This window comes from Cucurbita moschata, unplaced genomic scaffold (assembly GCF_002738365.1).
Source record: "Cucurbita moschata cultivar Rifu unplaced genomic scaffold, Cmos_1.0 Cmo_Scf00001, whole genome shotgun sequence".
Classification (NCBI taxonomy): domain Eukaryota; kingdom Viridiplantae; phylum Streptophyta; class Magnoliopsida; order Cucurbitales; family Cucurbitaceae; genus Cucurbita; species Cucurbita moschata.
In genome coordinates, this window is record NW_019268517.1 from 8,146,639 (window position 1) to 8,165,043 (window position 18,405).

General features: G+C 36.1%; 4 protein-coding genes across 7 annotated transcripts in view; 2 read left to right on the forward strand and 2 right to left on the reverse strand.

Moving 5' to 3' along the window:
* The first annotated feature begins 414 nt into the window (after positions 1–414).
* On the forward strand, positions 415–5,866 carry LOC111448043 (extra-large guanine nucleotide-binding protein 3-like). Of its 3 annotated transcripts, none has more exons than XM_023087496.1 (9): positions 415–581; positions 1,048–2,109; positions 2,225–2,362; positions 3,157–3,261; positions 3,352–3,537; positions 4,170–4,350; positions 4,439–4,677; positions 4,829–5,001; positions 5,090–5,866. In XM_023087496.1, the coding sequence occupies exons 2-9, from the start codon at positions 1,129–1,131 to the stop codon at positions 5,667–5,669; spliced, it is 2,583 nt and encodes an 860-aa protein (XP_022943264.1). In that variant the 5' UTR covers positions 415–581; positions 1,048–1,128; the 3' UTR covers positions 5,670–5,866. The 3 variants fall into 3 exon arrangements, with proteins under 3 accessions (XP_022943264.1, XP_022943278.1, XP_022943272.1); XM_023087510.1 differs by having other exon boundaries at positions 1,140–2,109; XM_023087504.1 differs by having other exon boundaries at positions 569–662.
* Positions 5,867–5,896: 30 nt separating this feature from the next.
* LOC111448071 (26S proteasome non-ATPase regulatory subunit 13 homolog B-like) overlaps positions 5,897–18,405 on the reverse strand; it is a 20,535-nt gene continuing 8,026 nt past the window's right edge. The window contains exons 4-11 of the mRNA XM_023087512.1: positions 16,982–16,984; positions 15,304–15,311; positions 9,334–9,558; positions 8,016–8,462; positions 7,753–7,833; positions 7,248–7,444; positions 7,057–7,156; positions 5,897–6,391 (exon numbers count right to left, since the gene is read on the reverse strand). Coding sequence (XP_022943280.1) covers positions 6,206–6,391; positions 7,057–7,156; positions 7,248–7,444; positions 7,753–7,833; positions 8,016–8,462; positions 9,334–9,558; positions 15,304–15,311; positions 16,982–16,984 — 1,247 coding nt within the window. The 3' untranslated portion in view covers positions 5,897–6,205. The remainder of the gene's footprint in view (positions 6,392–7,056; positions 7,157–7,247; positions 7,445–7,752; positions 7,834–8,015; positions 8,463–9,333; positions 9,559–15,303; positions 15,312–16,981; positions 16,985–18,405) is intronic.
* On the reverse strand, positions 11,248–13,467 carry LOC111448107. Of its 2 annotated transcripts, none has more exons than XM_023087527.1 (3): positions 13,101–13,457; positions 12,441–12,620; positions 11,248–11,527 (listed from the first exon to the last, which is right to left on the reverse strand). In XM_023087527.1, the coding sequence occupies exons 1-3, from the start codon at positions 13,164–13,166 to the stop codon at positions 11,354–11,356; spliced, it is 420 nt and encodes a 139-aa protein (XP_022943295.1). In that variant the 5' UTR covers positions 13,167–13,457; the 3' UTR covers positions 11,248–11,353. The 2 variants fall into 2 exon arrangements, with proteins under 2 accessions (XP_022943295.1, XP_022943303.1); XM_023087535.1 differs by having other exon boundaries at positions 11,505–11,574; positions 13,101–13,467.
* The window catches only part of LOC111448097 (secretory carrier-associated membrane protein 4-like), a 4,697-nt gene continuing 2,569 nt past the window's right edge, over positions 16,278–18,405 (forward strand). The window contains exons 1-5 of the mRNA XM_023087515.1: positions 16,278–16,472; positions 17,095–17,208; positions 17,299–17,361; positions 17,658–17,691; positions 17,786–17,908. Of these exons, the coding sequence (XP_022943283.1) occupies positions 16,416–16,472; positions 17,095–17,208; positions 17,299–17,361; positions 17,658–17,691; positions 17,786–17,908 (391 nt within the window). The 5' untranslated portion in view covers positions 16,278–16,415. The remainder of the gene's footprint in view (positions 16,473–17,094; positions 17,209–17,298; positions 17,362–17,657; positions 17,692–17,785; positions 17,909–18,405) is intronic.

The following is an 18,405-nucleotide window of genomic DNA, read 5'->3' on the forward strand; positions in this document are numbered from 1 at the left end:
TAAAAATTAAAATACCCGATCGTATAATTTTTTTTAATATAATAAATATAAATATAAATATTTAAATAAAATTATATAATAATTAAAAAATATATTTTAATTAATTTAGATATTAAACATTTTTTTAATTTTTTTTATTATGGTAATAAAAAATTAAAATATTTCGATGACATCATATAAATTAAGATTTTAATATTATCGTTTTAAATAAGTTTAAAATTATAATATTTTAATAGTTGAATTTTTTTGAATTCAACAATTTTGGTAATAAAAAATTAAAATACCCCGATGGGATCGTATAATTTTTTTTAATATAATAAATATGAATATAAAGATTTAAATAAAATTATATAATAATTAAAAAAAAAATGTGAATAAATATATTTAATGGGAGTGGATTGGTTAAGACAATACCCTCACTTCCGAGTCCTACTCTCTGTATTTGCTTTCTGCTTCGCTTTCACCATTTTTGGGGGTCTTCGTCTTTTCGCTCGTCCATGGTGGTGGATTTTGCAGTCCCTTTTGCCTTTGGGTTCCAAAAGCTCCAACAATCCTTAAAAAGCCGCCTCTCGGCCTCCCTGGTTCGCTCTCATTTTGTCACTTTCTTCATGTGTTTTTCTACTTTACTCTCTCTAAAACCCAACTGTTCGCGCTTCAAAAGGGTTTTTCTCTATCTCTTTTCACCACTTTTGGTATCTGTTAGCTTTTGATTCTTGTGGTTTTGTTCAGCGTGTTCTTCTTTTTCTTTTTGTTTGTTTATAATTTATTGTTTGTTTGACTGTGATTTTTCAACTCTTGGATTATACGGATGCCTTCGTCTACTCTTTTTTTTGTAAAATATTGTTTGATTTAGCGGTTTGGATGTCTTGATTTTGACTGGAAGATAATTAGGGCTTTTGATTTTGAAGTTTTCTTAGTGTCTTTTAAGTCAGATTCGAACTAGGAATTGTTAATCCAGGGCTGCTGATGAATGTTTTTGTTGGAGGAATTGTTTGTCTTTGTTGATTGTGAAGATTTTTGAGGTTTTGTTTGTGGATGTTGTTGTAGGGAGCTAGATATAGACGAGAGTTCTTCTATCTCGAACGTGTTCATAAGTTCGATTTAGTATTCGCGTCGTGAATCTAGTGTATGTCGTCCGAAAACGAAAGAATGGAGGAAGAAAACTGGAGGAAATTGGTGAAGGAGATGCTCCCTCCTGGAGTATCTATCCCGGAAAGTGCTGGCGATTTGGATTACTCCATAGCTATGGAGTATGAGGGTCCACCAGTAATCTATGACGTCCCGAGAGTCGAACCTGTTGATGTGAATCCTCATTCGATTCCAATGGCTGAACCTTTATCTGAATCCCAAAGGTCCATTGCTTGTAATGGTCCTCCGATGATTGAACCGATTCCTTTGCCAGTTTCTCGTATTGTTGGTGTCATGAGTTCCCCTACTCAGAGTCCAAGGGTATCAGGAAGTTCGGAGTCTGTAGTATCCGTCCTGCAAAATCGTGATTTCTCTTCAGCTTCACCTTCTGCCTCCCCAGCTTCGGTTCATAACGTTCCTAGCAATCAACCGAGACAAGTGGTTATCGATGCGAGGAGAGCACCTGTTGTCACTTTTAATACTGTCGATCACTCCCATCGAAAGGAACTTAATGTTGAGAAGCAAGTGTATCCAGAGTACATCGGAGTTTCGAAAGAGAAGAAGAAAAAGAAAACTCGAGTATGTTATAGGTGTGGGAAAGGAAAGTGGGAAACGAAGGAGTCGTGTTTAGTTTGTGATGATAAGTATTGCGGTAGCTGTGTCCTTAGAGCCATGGGATCAATGCCTGAAGGGCGTAAATGCGTCACTTGCATCGCTGCTCCTATAGACGAGTCTAAGAGGTCAAAATTGGGCAAGCATTCGAGGGTCTTGTCTCGTTTACTTAGTCCTTTAGAAGTCAAGCAGATTATGAAAGCTGAGAAAGAATGTCCTGCTAATCAGCTTCGTCCCGAACAGCTGATTGTGAATGGATTACCTCTACGGGCTGAAGAGATGGCCGAATTACTCGGATGCCCTCTTCCTCCACAGAAATTGAAACCTGGTAGATACTGGTACGACAAAGAATCCGGTCTCTGGGGAAAGGTGACTATAACATACCGACGTTAGCTTTCTTCTGATATTTATTGTTTCGCCATATACACACGCTTTCGTCTTTGCAACGAGAACTTCATGAACTACTTTTGTGCTGATCTGACAGGAAGGAGAAAAACCAGATAGAATCATTTGTTCGAACTTGAGCTTCACCGGCAAGCTTAGCCCCAGTGCAAGCAACGGAAACACCGAAGTTTACATCAACGGTCGAGAAATCACTAGACTCGAACTAAGGGTGCTTAAGGTACAACTTTCGGCTTCGTACTTAGATCAATCTAGTGATACCATATATAATGCCTTATTTTCTTACATTCCTTAATCATAGCTTGCTCGCCAAAGGTCTATACTAGTTGAAAATAAGCTCGGAAATGCTCGAGATGTTTTGACTTGTATGTTCTACAGAAACTTCGTTCTATCTCAAAAAATCGCATGGATTGTCATGTATGAACGGTGTAAGTAATGACTGATCAAGACGTCTTTTTTTGTAACGCTAAGTCTTTTGGAGGTTAGCATTACTTCGTAATATTTCACATATCTTCGAAAAGTACCAAAACCTTTTGTAGCTTGTTGGCTACGTGGGGGACTGAGTTGAGACTCGGTAAACACCACGTGTCGTAGGTTCGGTCCAATTTTGGTGGAGAGAAGGAAGAACAAAGAACACATATCATTGAAAAGTTGTGTGCGTGTTTTTTTTCGGTTTTGAAAAATTGATCAAGGAAGAAGGATGTGAGGAACGTTCAACTTGGAGTCGTTAATCAGCTCGAATTATTTATATTGTTTAATTTTTTTTGGAGTTGGTTGGCTGATGGCTTCTCCAACTCTTCTACTGACCGGTATTGCATTATTTTCAGCCTCCTCGTCACATGGATTGCTCGATGAGAGATCTTGATTTAGTTTAGTTTGCTCGTTTACTGTGAAAAGTATCTCCGTGTCTACTTAAAAAACGAAGTTTTCGATTATGAGCTCAGTTCCCTTTAGAAGTCTAATGGTTTGTCGCTTCGGTTATAACTAGACCTATTCGATGTGATTAATTTTCAGTTGGCAAATGTACAATGCCCACGAGACACACATTTTTGGGTCTATGATGACGGTCGGTACGAGGAAGAAGGTCAGAACAATATCAGAGGAAATATTTGGGAGAAGGTGCACATAATACTTTTTGAATGAAGTTTAACCTATGTCGAATTGATCCTTTTGATATCGAGAACCTTATATATGCTTTGAATAAGGCAGGCTTCGACACGCTTTGTCTGTGCGTTGTTCTCATTGCCTGTGCCACACGGTCAACCACCACCTGGAGTGAGAGAAGAGGCTAGCAATTATACATCAGTTCCCAACTATTTTGAGCAACAAAAAAGGATTCAAAAACTTCTGCTCATCGGGATCGAAGGCTCGGGAACTAGCACCGTCTTTAAGCAGGTACGTTTGCTATCATTATTGTTGTTATTTTGCTTCACCAATGTTTTATTGGATGTTCAGAACCTTGGAAGTGGAGAGTAGGAACTTATAAGTATGTTGGGCCGAGGAATTTCTTTTTTACGAAGTCGGCCACCGCTGTTAGCAGATATTGTCCTCTTGGGTTTTTCCTTTTGGACTTCCCCTCAAGGTTTTTAAAACGCGTCTGCGAAGAAGAGGTTTCCACACCCTTATAAAAAAATGTTTCGTTCTCCTCTCCAATCGACGTGGGATCTCACAATCTACTCTCGTTCCGAGCCCAACATCCTTGTTGGCACTTGTTCCCTTCTCCAAGAGATGTAGGACCCCTCCAATCCACCCCCTTCGAGGCCCAGCGTCCTTGCTGGCACACCGCCTCACGTCCACCCCCTTTTGGGCTCAGCCTCCTTGCCTCGTGTCCACCCTCCTTCAAGGCTCTGCCTCCTCGCTAGCACAGTGTCTGGCTCTGATACCATTTGTAACAGCCCAATCCACTGCTAGCAAATATTGTCCTCTTTGGGCTTTCCCTTTCGGACTTCCCTTCCAGGTTTTAAAACACATCTACTAGGGAAAGGTTTTAAAACTATCTTCGATGCTTGTTTTTTTTTTTTTTGCAGGGAAAATTTTTGTATGGGAACAGATTTAATCAAGAAGAGCTTCAAGATATCAAACTTATGATTCAGAGTAACATGTATAAGTATCTCAGCATCCTGCTGGACGGTCGAGAACGCTTTGAGGAGGAGTTCATAAACCGAAAAAATGCTCCAAATTCTCGGGGCGATCAAGCTCTCGTCACTGGTAAGACTTTCTATCCACCCTTTTCTCATTACACTTCTTAATGAAATGATACAAATGCTTCTCTAGTTACAAACTTTTCTTTTCAAAGATGGAGAGAGGGAGGTTAGCGAATGCATATACTCCATCAACTCGAGGTTAAAACATTTTTCCGATTGGCTTCTCGATATCATCGCTACCGGAGATTTGGATGCATTCTTCCCTGCTGCAACTCGCGAGTATGCTCCATTAGTCGAAGAGCTATGGAAAGATCCTGCGATCCAAGAAACTTACAAGAGAAAAAACGAGCTCCACTTTCTTCCCGATGTTGCCGAGTACTTCTTAAGCAGGGTAATCCATCGCTTGCTCATGATTATACTTGATTTTCTAAACCAGAATGTTTGTATTGGAAATAACATCATCTGCCATCATCTATCTTAGCTTTGGGTTAGGAATGATTGAATTGTTGGGAGAAAATGCTTAGAATTTGTGATTGTTTCAGGCTGTGGAGGTGTCGAGCAATGAATACGAACCTTCCGATCGAGATATCCTCTACGCAGAGGGGGTGACACAAGGGAACGGATTGGCTTTCATGGAATTTTCACTCGACGATCGGAGTCCAATGTCCGAGACCTACATTGATAATCTCGAAGCTCCACCCCCGCCCCTTACTCGGTATATGCTCCCATTCTAGATATTGATTTGGCTCCCTGAAAGTGTTTCCAAATTTGTAGCCACTTAAATTTGTATTCTATTGTTACAGATACCAACTTATAAGGGTAAGTGCTAAGGGGATGAATGAAGGGTGCAAGTGGGTAGAGATGTTCGAAGACGTTCGAGTCGTTGTCTTCTGCGTTGCTCTCAGTGATTTCGATCAGATGTCTCTTGCTGCCGAAGGTAGTGGCAGCGGGAACCTATTACAAAACAAGATGATGCAAAGTAAGGAGCTCTTTGAGACGATGGTCCGACACCCTTGCTTCAAAGATACCCCATTTGTTTTGATACTCAACAAGTACGATCTCTTCGAAGAGAAAGTAAACCGGGTGTCATTGAATGTTTGTGAATGGTTTAACGATTTTAGCCCCGTTCAACCGCTGCACAGCAACCAGTCACTCTCTCATCAAGCTTACTACTACGTAGCCATGAAATTCAAAGACCTTTATCAATCCATCACTGGTCGTAAGCTTTTTGTATGGCAAGCTCGAGCAAGGGACCGAGTGACTATCGACGAAGCATTCAAGTATATAAGAGAAGTTGTTAAGTGGGACGACGAGAAAGAAGAGAACTACTTTGGACCTGAGGATTCCTTCTATAGCACAGGTGAGCTCATCTCCATTTGTTAGACAACAATGATGATGAACAGAGATTTCTTGTACTAGTTTCATAAATAGTGTCAAAAGTGAGCCCAAAAAAGGAAGAAAAACATGAGCTTCACTTTCCTCTCACCTCTCCTCGGATCGAATAAGGTTGTTCTTGCCATTTTTTGAAGTTTTGATATCTTCTCATGCCATATAGCAAGCCTGCAGCCCTATGTTCTTCATACTTTAAAGTTTTGTTATAAGAAAATTGATTAGCATTCAGCTCAGTAAAACTCAATTGTATGCAATAAAAGTAACAAATACAGAAGTATAATATCCAATCTTAAGTCTGTTCTCTACTCCTCCAATTCATGCTCACTTTTAAAACTAACTAGACTGAAGTAGAGGCTTCTGCTTCCTAAAAAATAGTTCAAGAAAGCAGTAGGTAAGATGAAAAGACAGCTTGAAAACCAACCAGCACATGAACATTATAGAAAGGATCAGTTGGTCCCTGGCTTTTGTTTTGTCCCTCTCCCCTTCTTTCTCCTTCGCTAAGTTGTTTCGATATGAAATGAAGAGGATTATGATGCGACTAGATCGGGGGTCTCGGCCTCAACTGAAAGCAAAGTCGAATGTACTTTATCCACCCAGTTGTCTAGCCGGTCTCGAAGGGATTTGATCTGTTGAATGCCCAGAACTCTAGGTTGCACCCAGGAAACATGCACTGTCCCCTCGACTTGATCGATTATACCTTCTATAAGGTGGACCTGCAAATAAAAAACATTCAGTTTTTCTTTCATTGGTCTTCCCGTAACAATTGTATAATCATCAACTACTGACATTGGTAAACGACCTAATAGCAATAAGTCCTGTTTGAATTGTCTCGTATACGCATCAAAATTCAATCATGGTGATTATGAAATCAGTAAGGCCACAAGTTAAGAAAAGGAATTCATCAGAAAAGGTCAGATCTGTAGTTGCACCTCATAGCATTCACCACACAGAAATACAAAGCTTAATGCTCCCTTTCAGCATTGTCAATGAATGAATGGTTCGTTTTTTTTTTTTTTTTTTCCAACTGCCTAGAAAGTTGTGATAAAATAGTTTATTTCAACAAAACGAGCTTTCTTTTCATTCATCCAACTTACTGATTTTTCTCCATATTTAATCTAGAAAGAATTTGCCAACTTGAATATAGCTCGGTCAGATTAAAGCATATACCCTCAAATAAAAGATTGTAAATTCGAATTCACCCCGTATGTTAAAAACTAATCTAAAACAAACTTTTATGCCTTCCAAAATAATATCACTGCTGCTTTTCCTTTGGTGCATCAAAGTTTCTCTTGGCCAACTTATTTTAATTTCAAGTGACCAAGTTCGTGGACAGATTTGAACCAATTCTTCGGAGAAAATAACTACAAGTGATACTTACAGAGAGGCTCTTCATTAGTAGATGCTCCACATCCTCTATAGAAAGTTTTGTCCTTTCTGCTATAACCTTCAATGGAATAGTCCGATCTTCGGATGGCCGGCTGCAACAAAACCAAATTAGCACAAAAATGATATAGAAAAATCAAGATATTGGGCAGATAACCAACAGACAAAGGAGCAAAGCCTGCATGCCTGAAGATAATTTCCATAAGGCAGAGAATGTTGATTTTTTCCAATAGTTTCTTCTCATTCTCAACTAAAGCTGGTTGAGCCCTTAAAGCTGCATTATGCACTTGACACAATTCTTGATAGCGAACTAAATCACCCGCATTGAATGCCTGAAGTATGTAGTACAGCCACTCGACCTTTGTGCCCAACAGACTTTTAATCTGAACAAGACGAAGTTACACACACATATCAGGTTTGAAGTTCAAAATAAATAGAGGCATGAAAAGATTAAGTATTGGCAACAATATTCACACAAAGATAGCAATGATAAGGATTGCAGGATGTTAATCATGTTATAAATACGAAGGCCATTGTACTCATCCTCACATTAAATTATTTGTTAAAAAAAACAGTGATATTTTAGTTTACTCCACCTCAAGGAGAAAAGATCAACATAAACCCTTGAAGGCAATGCAAAATATTATATAAAGAGAGCAGAATAATAATGAACTACGGTGCAAATTCTCACAATAGGATGTGCAAGAAGCTCCCCAAAGTTGTAGATGTTATCTCCCAGAAGTGCAGAAAGAGACAAATCAAAGGCCAAATCCTACAAGGACAACAACAGGCAATAATTTAAATAACGAAATAAAAACATGAGCCAAGTATGGATAGAGGATAAGAACCCATCAAGCGTTGGATATTATGATCTGAGCCAGTATCTTGTTTGAAAGGGAAAAAAAGGTTATAAAAAGATAATGAACTGTACACAACGAAAACTATTCATCATACCAATTTAAAAGAGTCCGACAGTGACTCCACTGAAGTATATGCCAGATAAAGAAGAGCACTTTTATAGAACTCAGCAAACTCTTGGCGAAACTTATAAAACTGAGATGAAACCCAGTAATAGCTAGCATAGACAGATGGATCAATGTCGGTCATGCTGTCAAGAGTGCTCTTCCCATCCTCCAAAAGTTTCTTGCACTCTTTTTGGTCACCTTGCTCGAGCTTAAAAACAGCTATTTGCATCTTAATATAAAGGATGGGCTCCTCTATGCGCTGCTCTTTAGTGCTCCTTAGCTTCTCGATTATCCCTTCAAGATAACTAATAGCAGCTTCTTTCTCTGCATATTGCCGAGAAACAATCACCGCAAAATGTGCAAGCTTGAGAAGATTGATTTTGGTCTCAAAATCAGTGATGAAGTTGTGATACAACTGAATCAGTGCATCACCAGCCTGAACATTTAAACACACAAAATATTAATTGAATATGGGGTTTCTGCATAAAGAGAGGTAGATAAATCATGAAATTTTGGTAAAATTCAACTGAATATTCAAATATACAAGGATTCACCAGATAAAACATACATTCGCTGGCTCAAAATAATTTAAAACTTTTTCAGCTCTAAAGCAATACCCATTGAATACAACAATTATCCTCTCCTTAGTCTCAACATCCAAAGATCGTATTCTTTAAGAAAAAGGAGAGCAAGTCAGTCAAACTCAAGAATTAACAAAGACCCCAGTTCATGCTTACTATCTACCAAAACGCTTAAGTTGTTCATGGTAGGCTAAGGCGACTTTGATCTTTCGACTAAAGCCTCAACACTTCTCTATCACATAAACCTAACATGCAGGTTATGAACAAGAAATGTAAAGAAAATTACATGGCAAAGATTGGGAGACAATTTCTTGCTCTACTTTAGTCTAACAAAAACTTATTCTCAATCCATTCTTTACAAATGAGTAAAGTCGTAACGCTCCAACTAAGAAATGCCCCACATTCAGTCGATCATTCTAACTTATACGCTCCAACAACCGAAATGTGGGGGGTACTTTACATTTCAACTACTCCGAATCCAAATTTCAGTAAGCTAAAAGAACCGCTATAACAAAAACCCCAACTCCACGATCCTCTCCGTTTAAAGAACCCTAAATTTCCATTGATTTCGCCATCAAAAACTCAATCTTAACATTTGCAGACTCAAAACCCTAACAGCATCCATCAAGAAACCAAAGCATCTAAAAGCTGAAAATACTAACACAAACTCATGAAATTAAAATGTTAAAATATCCATTAAAAACGTACTAAGTTAAAGAAACCGACCTGGAAGACGGTCAGGGCGACAAATTGCTCAAGCTTGAGTGTGAGTTGATGCCAAAGCTTCTTCTGGTACAGATCTGCGAGCGAATTGTACCATTCCGCGAGTTCAGGATGCGAGATACGAAGCGAATCGAGGTACTGTAAAGCGGCCATGGCTGCTATTCCGGCTATGGATTCTGTAAGGGAAAAAAACGAGAGCTCCGATTTATAAAACTTGGGCCTCTTCCTCTGTTTTTTCTTGTTCTCAAAGAAAAGAATGGAAAAGCAGGGGAGAGCTTTCAGAGGGGCTTTATGGTAAATTCGCATGGTCACACTTGGAATCGGGTTGAAACTAACCCGACCCGATTCAATCCAATATCACATTCACACCCTCCCTCAATGCAAGTATTATTATTATTAAACTAAATTAATACAAATATCTACACGAAAATACCTCTAAATTTTTAAAATAAATATTTAAAATTATCAACTTGTAACGATTCGTGCCGAGGATAGAAACCAAACTAGAGATTTAACGAAATCAAATGAATGGAGTGGTTTCAAATTGTAATGATTCATGTCCAAGATTCAGATCAAGATTCGAAATTTGGATTTGGCACACAGTGGCCCCCACATTTCATAGTCAAGATTATTCTCGCATACCGACACAGAGTTCTTTGAGCATATTTTGTGCTCATTTACATGCATTTACTCAAGAGGTCACCTAACCTAAAATTGCTTCAAGCAAAATACGCTTAACTATGAAGTTCCTATGGTCGAACTACTGAAAAAAGAAAGTGCACGCCATGTCGGTGGCATCAAGTGTCGAATCTGTATCCGAATCTTAGACGTGGATAGTTACACAAATGAAATGGGTGGTTTGAAAAGATAAGATAGTTTAAGATAATCTCGGTTAATTGCTTCGAAAAATCAAGGATTTTAAATTGATTCAATGGTTTTTTTTTTTTTTTTTAACAAATGAAAATGTTTTGTATTTCATTATTAAAAATTATACGGTAATATTAAATTTTAAATTTTTATAATGCCGAAATTTGAAATTTTAGATATCGGGTTAATACCTTGTTACGACTTCACTCCAGTTACCAGTCCTTCCTTTTGCATTATAACGATTTTGGGCATGGCCAGCTCCCATAGTGTGACAGACGGTATGTACAAGGTCCGAAAACAAATTTACCGTTGTATGACTGACCGACGATTACTAGCGATTTCGGCTTTATGTAAGCGAGTTGCAGTCTCGAATCCTTACTTAGGACAGGTTTTTGGAGTTAACCCTAAAGTTACTATTTTAACAAATAATTAGCAATTAGCTGTAAAGGTCATTCCATACATACTTTTTAATATCCAGCTAAACCCATCTAACTAGGTTTCCATTCATCATTAGCAACTCTAATTCTATCACACTTTAGTAGCCATGTGCTGGCACTTATACTTACCTAACAATAATCATCTTCATCTTCCATGGGTAAACAAGTCTTCAATGCCAAACCAAGAATCCCGAACATTCTTCCTTTGAGTTTTGAGACCTTGATGTAACAACTCGAGACCACTGCTAGTAGATTTTGTGCACTTTAGTCCGTTACGTAATGTCGTCAACCACATGATTTTAAAACGCGTCTTTCCAACCAATGTGACATCTCACAATCTACTGCCCTTGAGGGCCCAACGTCCTCGCTGGCATATTGCTTGGTGCCTGACTCTGATAACATTTGTAACAGCCCAAGGCTACCGCTAGTAGATATTATCCGTTTTGGCCCATTACGTAATATCATCAGTCTCACGATTTTAAAACGCATCTCCTAAGGAGAGGTTTCCACACCCTTATAAGAAATGTTTCGTCATGTCTCGAATAGTACCTGAACGACAAACCTAATAGAGAAAACCCAAGAACTTGAAGATTTGAAGGCTAAACTTTTGATATACTATGTAAACACTCGTGTGACATGGTATTGTACATGGAAAAACAATAATAAAGGTAAGGATGGGGGGGAGGTACAAACTTTGAAAAATATTGTAATTAGTCGTGCTATATCCCGGATTCCTCGAGTAGGTTTAGGATGTTATGTTCAGGAGCACTCATTGATGGTAAGATTGTCCGTGTTGCCCGTGGTCTAGTCTCACCGATTTCGGGTTCTTTCATGACAGGCATATCTGGCATTTTTCGAAGACTCGACACTCGTTCCTTCCATATTCTTCCGTCCTAGTGGTCGAGGAGTTCAAAATCAGATCTCAATACATATCACAAACCAACAACTTCCACTAATAAGTTTGGAAAATCAACAACGAAGCCAACAACATCATAGTTCTTTGACTAGTTCAATCAAGATCAGCTTCATGGCTTTCAAACTTGATTTACGATCAAAGTTCGTTGATACGTATATCGAAATCTAGCATTCCAACACGTTCAATACAGATGATCGAGTGATTAGCATAACTCGAGACCATGTAGACTATAATCACTTATGAGTGTATGCAATGAGTTTGCTCTTTAATATAAAGGAACAAGGAACATCTTTACTTCATGATGCTTATCGTATTGGTCTTTTCTACGGTTCTAAATCTCATCTTTAAAATCATGAATAGACTTTCCAAAAGGAATATACGCCAAACGCTTATGCAGATAATTTTTTTGGCCTTTCTATTAGCCCGTGGACATATATACATCAATATATGCAACAAGGTAACTAGGTATGTGATAGCCCAAGCCTACCGCTAATGGATATTGTCTTTTTTGGGCTTTTCCTTCTACGCTTCACCTTAAGATTTTAAAACACGTTTGCTAGAGAGAGGTTTCCACATCCTTATAAGGAATGTTTCGTTCCCCTCTCCAACCGATGTGAGATCTCATAATCCACCTCTCTTGGGGGCCCAACGTCTGGCTCTGATACCATCTATAACAGCCCATGTTCACCATTAGCACAGAGTCCTCTTTGGGTTTCCCTTATGTGCTTCCCCTCAAGGTTTTAAAACACGTCTTCTAGGGAGAGGTCTCCACACCCTTATAAAAAATGCTTCGTTTCCCTCTCCAACCGACATGGGATCTCACAATATAATCAATCAAATAGGGATTAAGGCAAACAAAATTATATAAGAAGATCGAGTCTGCAGCTTACATTCAGAATAGACGGCTCAGGCAACGGGCACTGAATTGGCCTGTCGTTGTCGAGAGGCTCGATCGGGTGTTCAACAGGCTTGAACTCCACAGCCACTTCAATTCCATGAGAAGCAGCAGCAGCAGTGGTATCACTAACACCAGTAGTTTCTGGGATTGAAGGCAGTCCTTCTCTTCCATCCTGCATCAAAATTACCCTAAATATCCTACTAAATGTTCAACAAATCCACAAAAGTACAGAAAAACAATGACCCAGATGGTAATTTCCTGAGTAGAACAGGACAAGTAAAAGATCAAGGATGAAAAGATCTCAGAAACAGCCATGGAATCGATTCCTTTTAAAAAAAATAGACCAAAATCAGCACTAGATTCGAGTTTCATATGACCTAAGTCAAAGAATTCTACAAAAAAAATGGCGGGTACAGATTCCAATTCATTAAAAGTCAACCAATCTAGCAGCCATGAACAACCAAGAAATGGTACACTTCAAACGTTTAGACAAGAAACAGCACATCAAGAGAACAGAACAAGTTCAAATTCTTCAGAAACAGAAAGAACAATCAATCATCAAACCCATAGCTTCAATTCCTTAAAAGTCCCCCAAAAAAGCGACCAATTCATAGCAATATTCATATTCAAATAAAGAGAAGAATCAACTTACAAGTGCGCTTTGAGCTCGTCGATGCCCTGTTCTACTAGAAGAAAACCTTGAAAATATGCCCACCATCTGTTCGACAAAATGCCCAAAACAAAAATTACTCACAAAAACAAAATAGGTATTGAAATCTCTCTCTCAGAGTCTCTAATTCCCTTTAAAATAGTGCAGCAGCAGAGGCCATGGACAAACACAAAGAGTCCAAAAATTTTCAAACCCAGTAAGGATCGGATCACGACCAATCCAACAGAGAAACAGGAGTCGCTTTCTCTCTCTTCAATTCAAGAGAGAGAACAAGAAGATGAACTTATAGCTGCGATTTGGATGATGAAAACTGCGCGTAGCGCTTTACTTGACGAATGGGGCTTTTGATTCTTTTTCTTTTATGCGAAGTAAAATTGAAGCGATCAAAATTAATAATGAAATGATAAAAGCTGTGAAGAATATGGAAAGGTCCGTTTGAAACAGAAAATAACCATAAATTAATTAATTATTGCATTAAAATTTTTATTTTAACCTAATTTTTTTACTTTTAAATCTTTAAATTTACCCTTATATCTCAATGAATCTTAAAATTATTTTTTTATTGATTTAAGGTTAATTTTACAATAAAAAGATAAAACATATATATATATATATATATATATATATATATCATTATTATTTACTTAATATTTTTTTTTAAATATCATATTATATCTTTTTTTAATAGAAATTATTATTGTCAAACCGTAATAAAAATAAACATCAAAGTAATCATAAACCCTAATTTTAATATTTATTGAAAGTACTTTAAATTATAGAATTAAAATAAAGAGAGAATATTTGTTTTTTTTTTTTTTTTTTGAGATTTAAATGGGAGAATAAAAAATATTTATCCGTGTAATTTTTTAATATAAAATATGTCAGAATTGTAACCTTCGACCTTAAGGTAAGAATGTGTTTGTACTCACTTTAATAAATGCTCGGAACATTATTTATTTTTTTATTAAATATTTGTTAAATTCTTTTTTTTTCTTTTAAATTTAATAAATAATGCGGTGTAAAATTAATTATTTAAAAATAATAATAAGTGTCTTATCATATTTTAAATAATTTGAGATAGGGTGGAGGATGAGATTGGCATATCTACCAGAAATATTGTTTGTTTAATATTTTAATTTAGTTAAATAAATGATAAATTATTTTATAAAAAAAATATTAAATTAACTATAATGAAAAAAAGGATGGGTCCCTTGTTGCCATATAGAACACATTTACCGTTTACGTGACAATAAAAATAAAATTTATTCGAATTGGTAAAATTAGGCTAAGCGTTTATCACACGAATTTAAAGCTCGAGTTAGTAAAAAACGATTACATTTTTCGTTGATTTTTTATAGGTTAAGGATGAAAGATGGCTGAACCAGAGTTGGATCGAGATTGCTCTAATCTCGAGAACATTGAGCGAGACTTTTCAATGTGGGGCCCACCATAGTCTCAAGCTCTGGCTCGATTTTTTTTATTCTCTCTTCATTTGGTGGTCGAAGTATTTTTGTTTTGCTTTTTTGTATGTTCTAATATATTTAGGGCATTTTTGCTTTATTCGACCTTTTTTTTTTTTTTTTTTTTTTTTTTTTCATCTTGTTATCATATTTTTTTTAAACTTNACCTAGGTATATATTGTCAACTTTATTAAATTTAATAATTGATTTAGATACGTGTTATAATTATTACCTACGTTTAATTTCTCTAATTTACCCAAAAAAAAAATAAGGGACCAAATTTACAAAATTCACAAATTTCAATGAAATGGCGATAGACACATAAAGTTCAATATATATTTGATGTGACCATCAAATATTCTTTCTAGTTCAACGACGTGTGTGGGTGATCGTTGAACCCGATTTTGTAATTACTATTTAGTTATGCTTACGTTAATGGACCGTCATAGAATTTGAACTCATATAAGTTCACTAATTTTACCGATCGTAAACTCGTAAGTTAAAAAATATGTCAATATGAGCATAGTTCAACTGGTTAAAACGTATACTCGCTTGATCGATAGGTCAAATGTTCGAATTCTCCTATCTAATATGGTGTGAATTTAAATATATATATATATATATAAAACAACGTGTAGCCGATCTTGTGGCGTGGTTGATGGCAGAGATGGAGTTGGGGGACGAAAAATATAATCTCCGTTTAACTACGAGAGAAACCTCTCTACCTCCTCCTCTATTCACAATTTCATTTGAGACAGGTTTACAAGATTAAATTATATTTTAAAATATCAACCAAATGAAACATAAATGAACGGAAAATTCAAATACTAAAAATCAAAATTATAGACCAAACCAAAAAATATATACAAATTGAAAGACTTATTTAAACCAAGACTTTTGGTCTCATTGAATCCGTGTCTACCTAAATGCTTGAAGATGACATGTTTCCTATAATTATTAATTTAAAAAATACTGACATTTTATAATAGCGGTCTTAGCCTAAATTAATTTTTCAACAAATTTAAATAACGCTTCTAACTCGTAAAATTACCATAACGTCCTTGAAAGATTACAGGTTCAAATTTTCACTTTTATCATCATCGAATTTCGAGACAATAATTGATGTATTTTTTTTTAATTATTAAAAGTGACCAGGCTAAAATATAATATTTAAAAAGTTGAGGGACTTAAAAAAGAAACCAAAGGGTAAAAATAAGAATATTGAGACAAAAGTTTAAGAAGCTCTTTTGGAAGTGTTACAAAGTTCACAAAAATTTAAATTTGAATACATTTGAATTGATAATATATATATATATATATATATATATATATATATATATATATATATATAAAATAATAATATAAATTAAAAAATTTGAATTTGAATAAGTTTGAATTCATAAATAATATATATATCAAATAATAATACTAATAATAATAATAATAATAATAATATAAATTAAAAAATTTTAATTTGAATAAGTTTGAATTGATAAATAATATATATATTAAATAATAATAATAATATAAATTAAAAATTTTAAATTTGAATAAGTTTGAATTGATAAATAATAATAATAATAATAATTCAAAATTTTAAATTTGAATGAGTTTGAATTGATAAATAATATATATATCTTAAATAATAATAATAATATAAATTCAAAAAAGAAATTGGCCAAAATTTTCAAGCCAGATCCCGCGGAGCAAACAATCGCTGATAATAAAAGGCGGAACAAAAATTAAAACCTCCATTCGACTCTTCCACTGCCACCCGTCGCATTCTGGCATTTATCTCTTCTCCATTTCCTTGATTTTTGGGATCTGAAAAATCGCCATGAATCGCCACAACGATCCCAATCCATTCGATGAAGAAGAGGTCAATCCATTCTCGGTAAGTTTCTATTTCTGTCGTGGCTAAATCTCAGCTCATATAGATCTATGTGCACTGTTTCTCGTTTTTGTTTCATGTTTTACGCGATTTTTATTCGGCTAATGTCGAGATCGGGCGGGTTTTCTATTTTTGAGGTTTGGGAGGGGGTGGAGGGTGAGGGATGGTTGTTGGATTGTTCTTTTATCTGGATCTGAGGGAGATCTTTCTAAATTTGGAGGAATATTGTTAGTTTATGGCTGCGGAGAAATATCGTGGAGGAATTGTAGGAGTTGTGTGGAACAGGTGAAGAATTGAGTAGAAATTCGTGTTTGAAATTTGAATAATACTAAAAAGTAGACATACGGAACTAGTAGTTGTGTTGGAATACGGATGGAGGCGATTTCATTATCTAGGATTGGAAACGAACGTCATTACAATCTGATTTTCGTGTTTGTGTGGGATTGTTCGTTGAATATAAATTAACTGAAAGCAACGTTCTGTTGATTATCGAAAATACTCTACTGATTGACGTACTTTTTACTCACCTGTAACATCTGATATCTGTAAAATGAAGCAAGCTGATTCTTAGGAGGATTGAAATGATAATAATATCGTCTGTTGTGACTGGTTTCAATATTTGCAGAAAGGCGGACCTGCTCCTGGATCAAAGTTTCGAATCCCACAAGTGGTGTCGGAAACTCTGGGCTTTGGCCAGAAGCATGATGCTACTGTGGACATACCACTGGATAGGATGAATGTAATTGATATCGTATTCTGTTTTTTCTTGCTTAGAGTCTTTTTGTCTGGAAGAAGCTTGTAAATGTAATGTTGCATTTGGTTTGTGTAGGATCCGAAGACGAAGGAGCGAGAGCTTGCTGCTTGGGAAGCAGAACTTAGTAGGAAAGAAAAGGTTGTTCTATGATATACATAATTTTGTGTTTGCGTGACAATGGTGTACTACAGCTTGGTCCATAACTTGACAATATATCAATACATTTTTCGTAATTGTTCACCTACCTATTTCTTTATGCAAGTTGATTTTGTTTTCTTTGATTTTCATCCGCACACTAAATTTATTCCACAGCTATTTCTTATTTGATATATATATTTTTATCAGCCGCCCAATAAAAAGACTACAACAAAATATGATATTTTGTTATTGTGTAGTGGTTACCTAACTGTTGTCATGCTTATTTTTTTTACCAGGAAATCAAAAAGAGGGAAGAAGCTGTTTCTAAAGGTGATTAAAAAATGCTACAAGCAATGACATTGAATATTGTTTACTTTTGTTTTTATGAAGCTATTGGGTCTATAACTTTTTGTATGTTGAACAGCTGGTGTCCCTGCTGATGATAGAAACTGGCCTCCATTTTTTCCCATTATTCATCATGATATAGCTAATGAAATACCAGTACATGCTCAGAAGTTACAGTACTTGGCCTTTGCTAGCTGGCTAGGTATGCAAAGTTAATTATCTCAATTCATCATCACATCTCATCTTATTGATTATTTTTTGTAATAATGGAAGGAAAATAGTCTCTTTTTTTTTTTTAATGGGGTTTTTTAATTATTATTTATTTATGCATTGTATTTGAGATGGTAATTGCCATAAATGCCCTTTATAAGCTGTGTTAACCGTATCATCATTTGGTCAATTTCCTTATCATTACCAAATCTAGCCACCTATTTGAGATGGTAATGTATGTTGACTATAGAGACTCATTTCCATGCTTTAGTGTTAGCCTTGTCTTCAATGACTTCCGTGTCATGCCACACTTTATATTTTGCAGGCCACTCCCAATCTAACGCACTTTCATGCAACTAAGTGGTGTACATTTTTTTTAACAGCCCAATATGTTTTCCTTGTTACTTTCAAAACTGCTCTTTTCAGGTTTTCTTTTCCCATCCCAGCTTGTTATCATGGGCAAAATACCCCCCCCCCCCCCCCCCCCCC

Coding starts and splice junctions, on each gene's coding strand:
- LOC111448043 (XM_023087496.1), top strand. CDS start 1,129: ATGTCGTCCGAAAACGAAAGAATGGAGGAAGAAAACTGGAGGAAATTG. Junction 3,538..4,169: donor CTAGCACCGTCTTTAAGCAG/GTACGTTTGCTA, acceptor TTTTTTTTGCAG/GGAAAATTTTTGTATGGGAA. Junction 4,678..4,828: donor CCGAGTACTTCTTAAGCAGG/GTAATCCATCGC, acceptor TGATTGTTTCAG/GCTGTGGAGGTGTCGAGCAA.
- LOC111448107 (XM_023087527.1), bottom strand. CDS start 13,166: ATGGTGGGCATATTTTCAAGGTTTTCTTCTAGTAGAACAGGGCATCGA. Junction 12,621..13,100: donor GACGAGCTCAAAGCGCACTT/GTAAGTTGATTC, acceptor ATTTTGATGCAG/GATGGAAGAGAAGGACTGCC. Junction 11,528..12,440: donor CTGAGCCGTCTATTCTGAAT/GTAAGCTGCAGA, acceptor CTCGACCACTAG/GACGGAAGAATATGGAAGGA.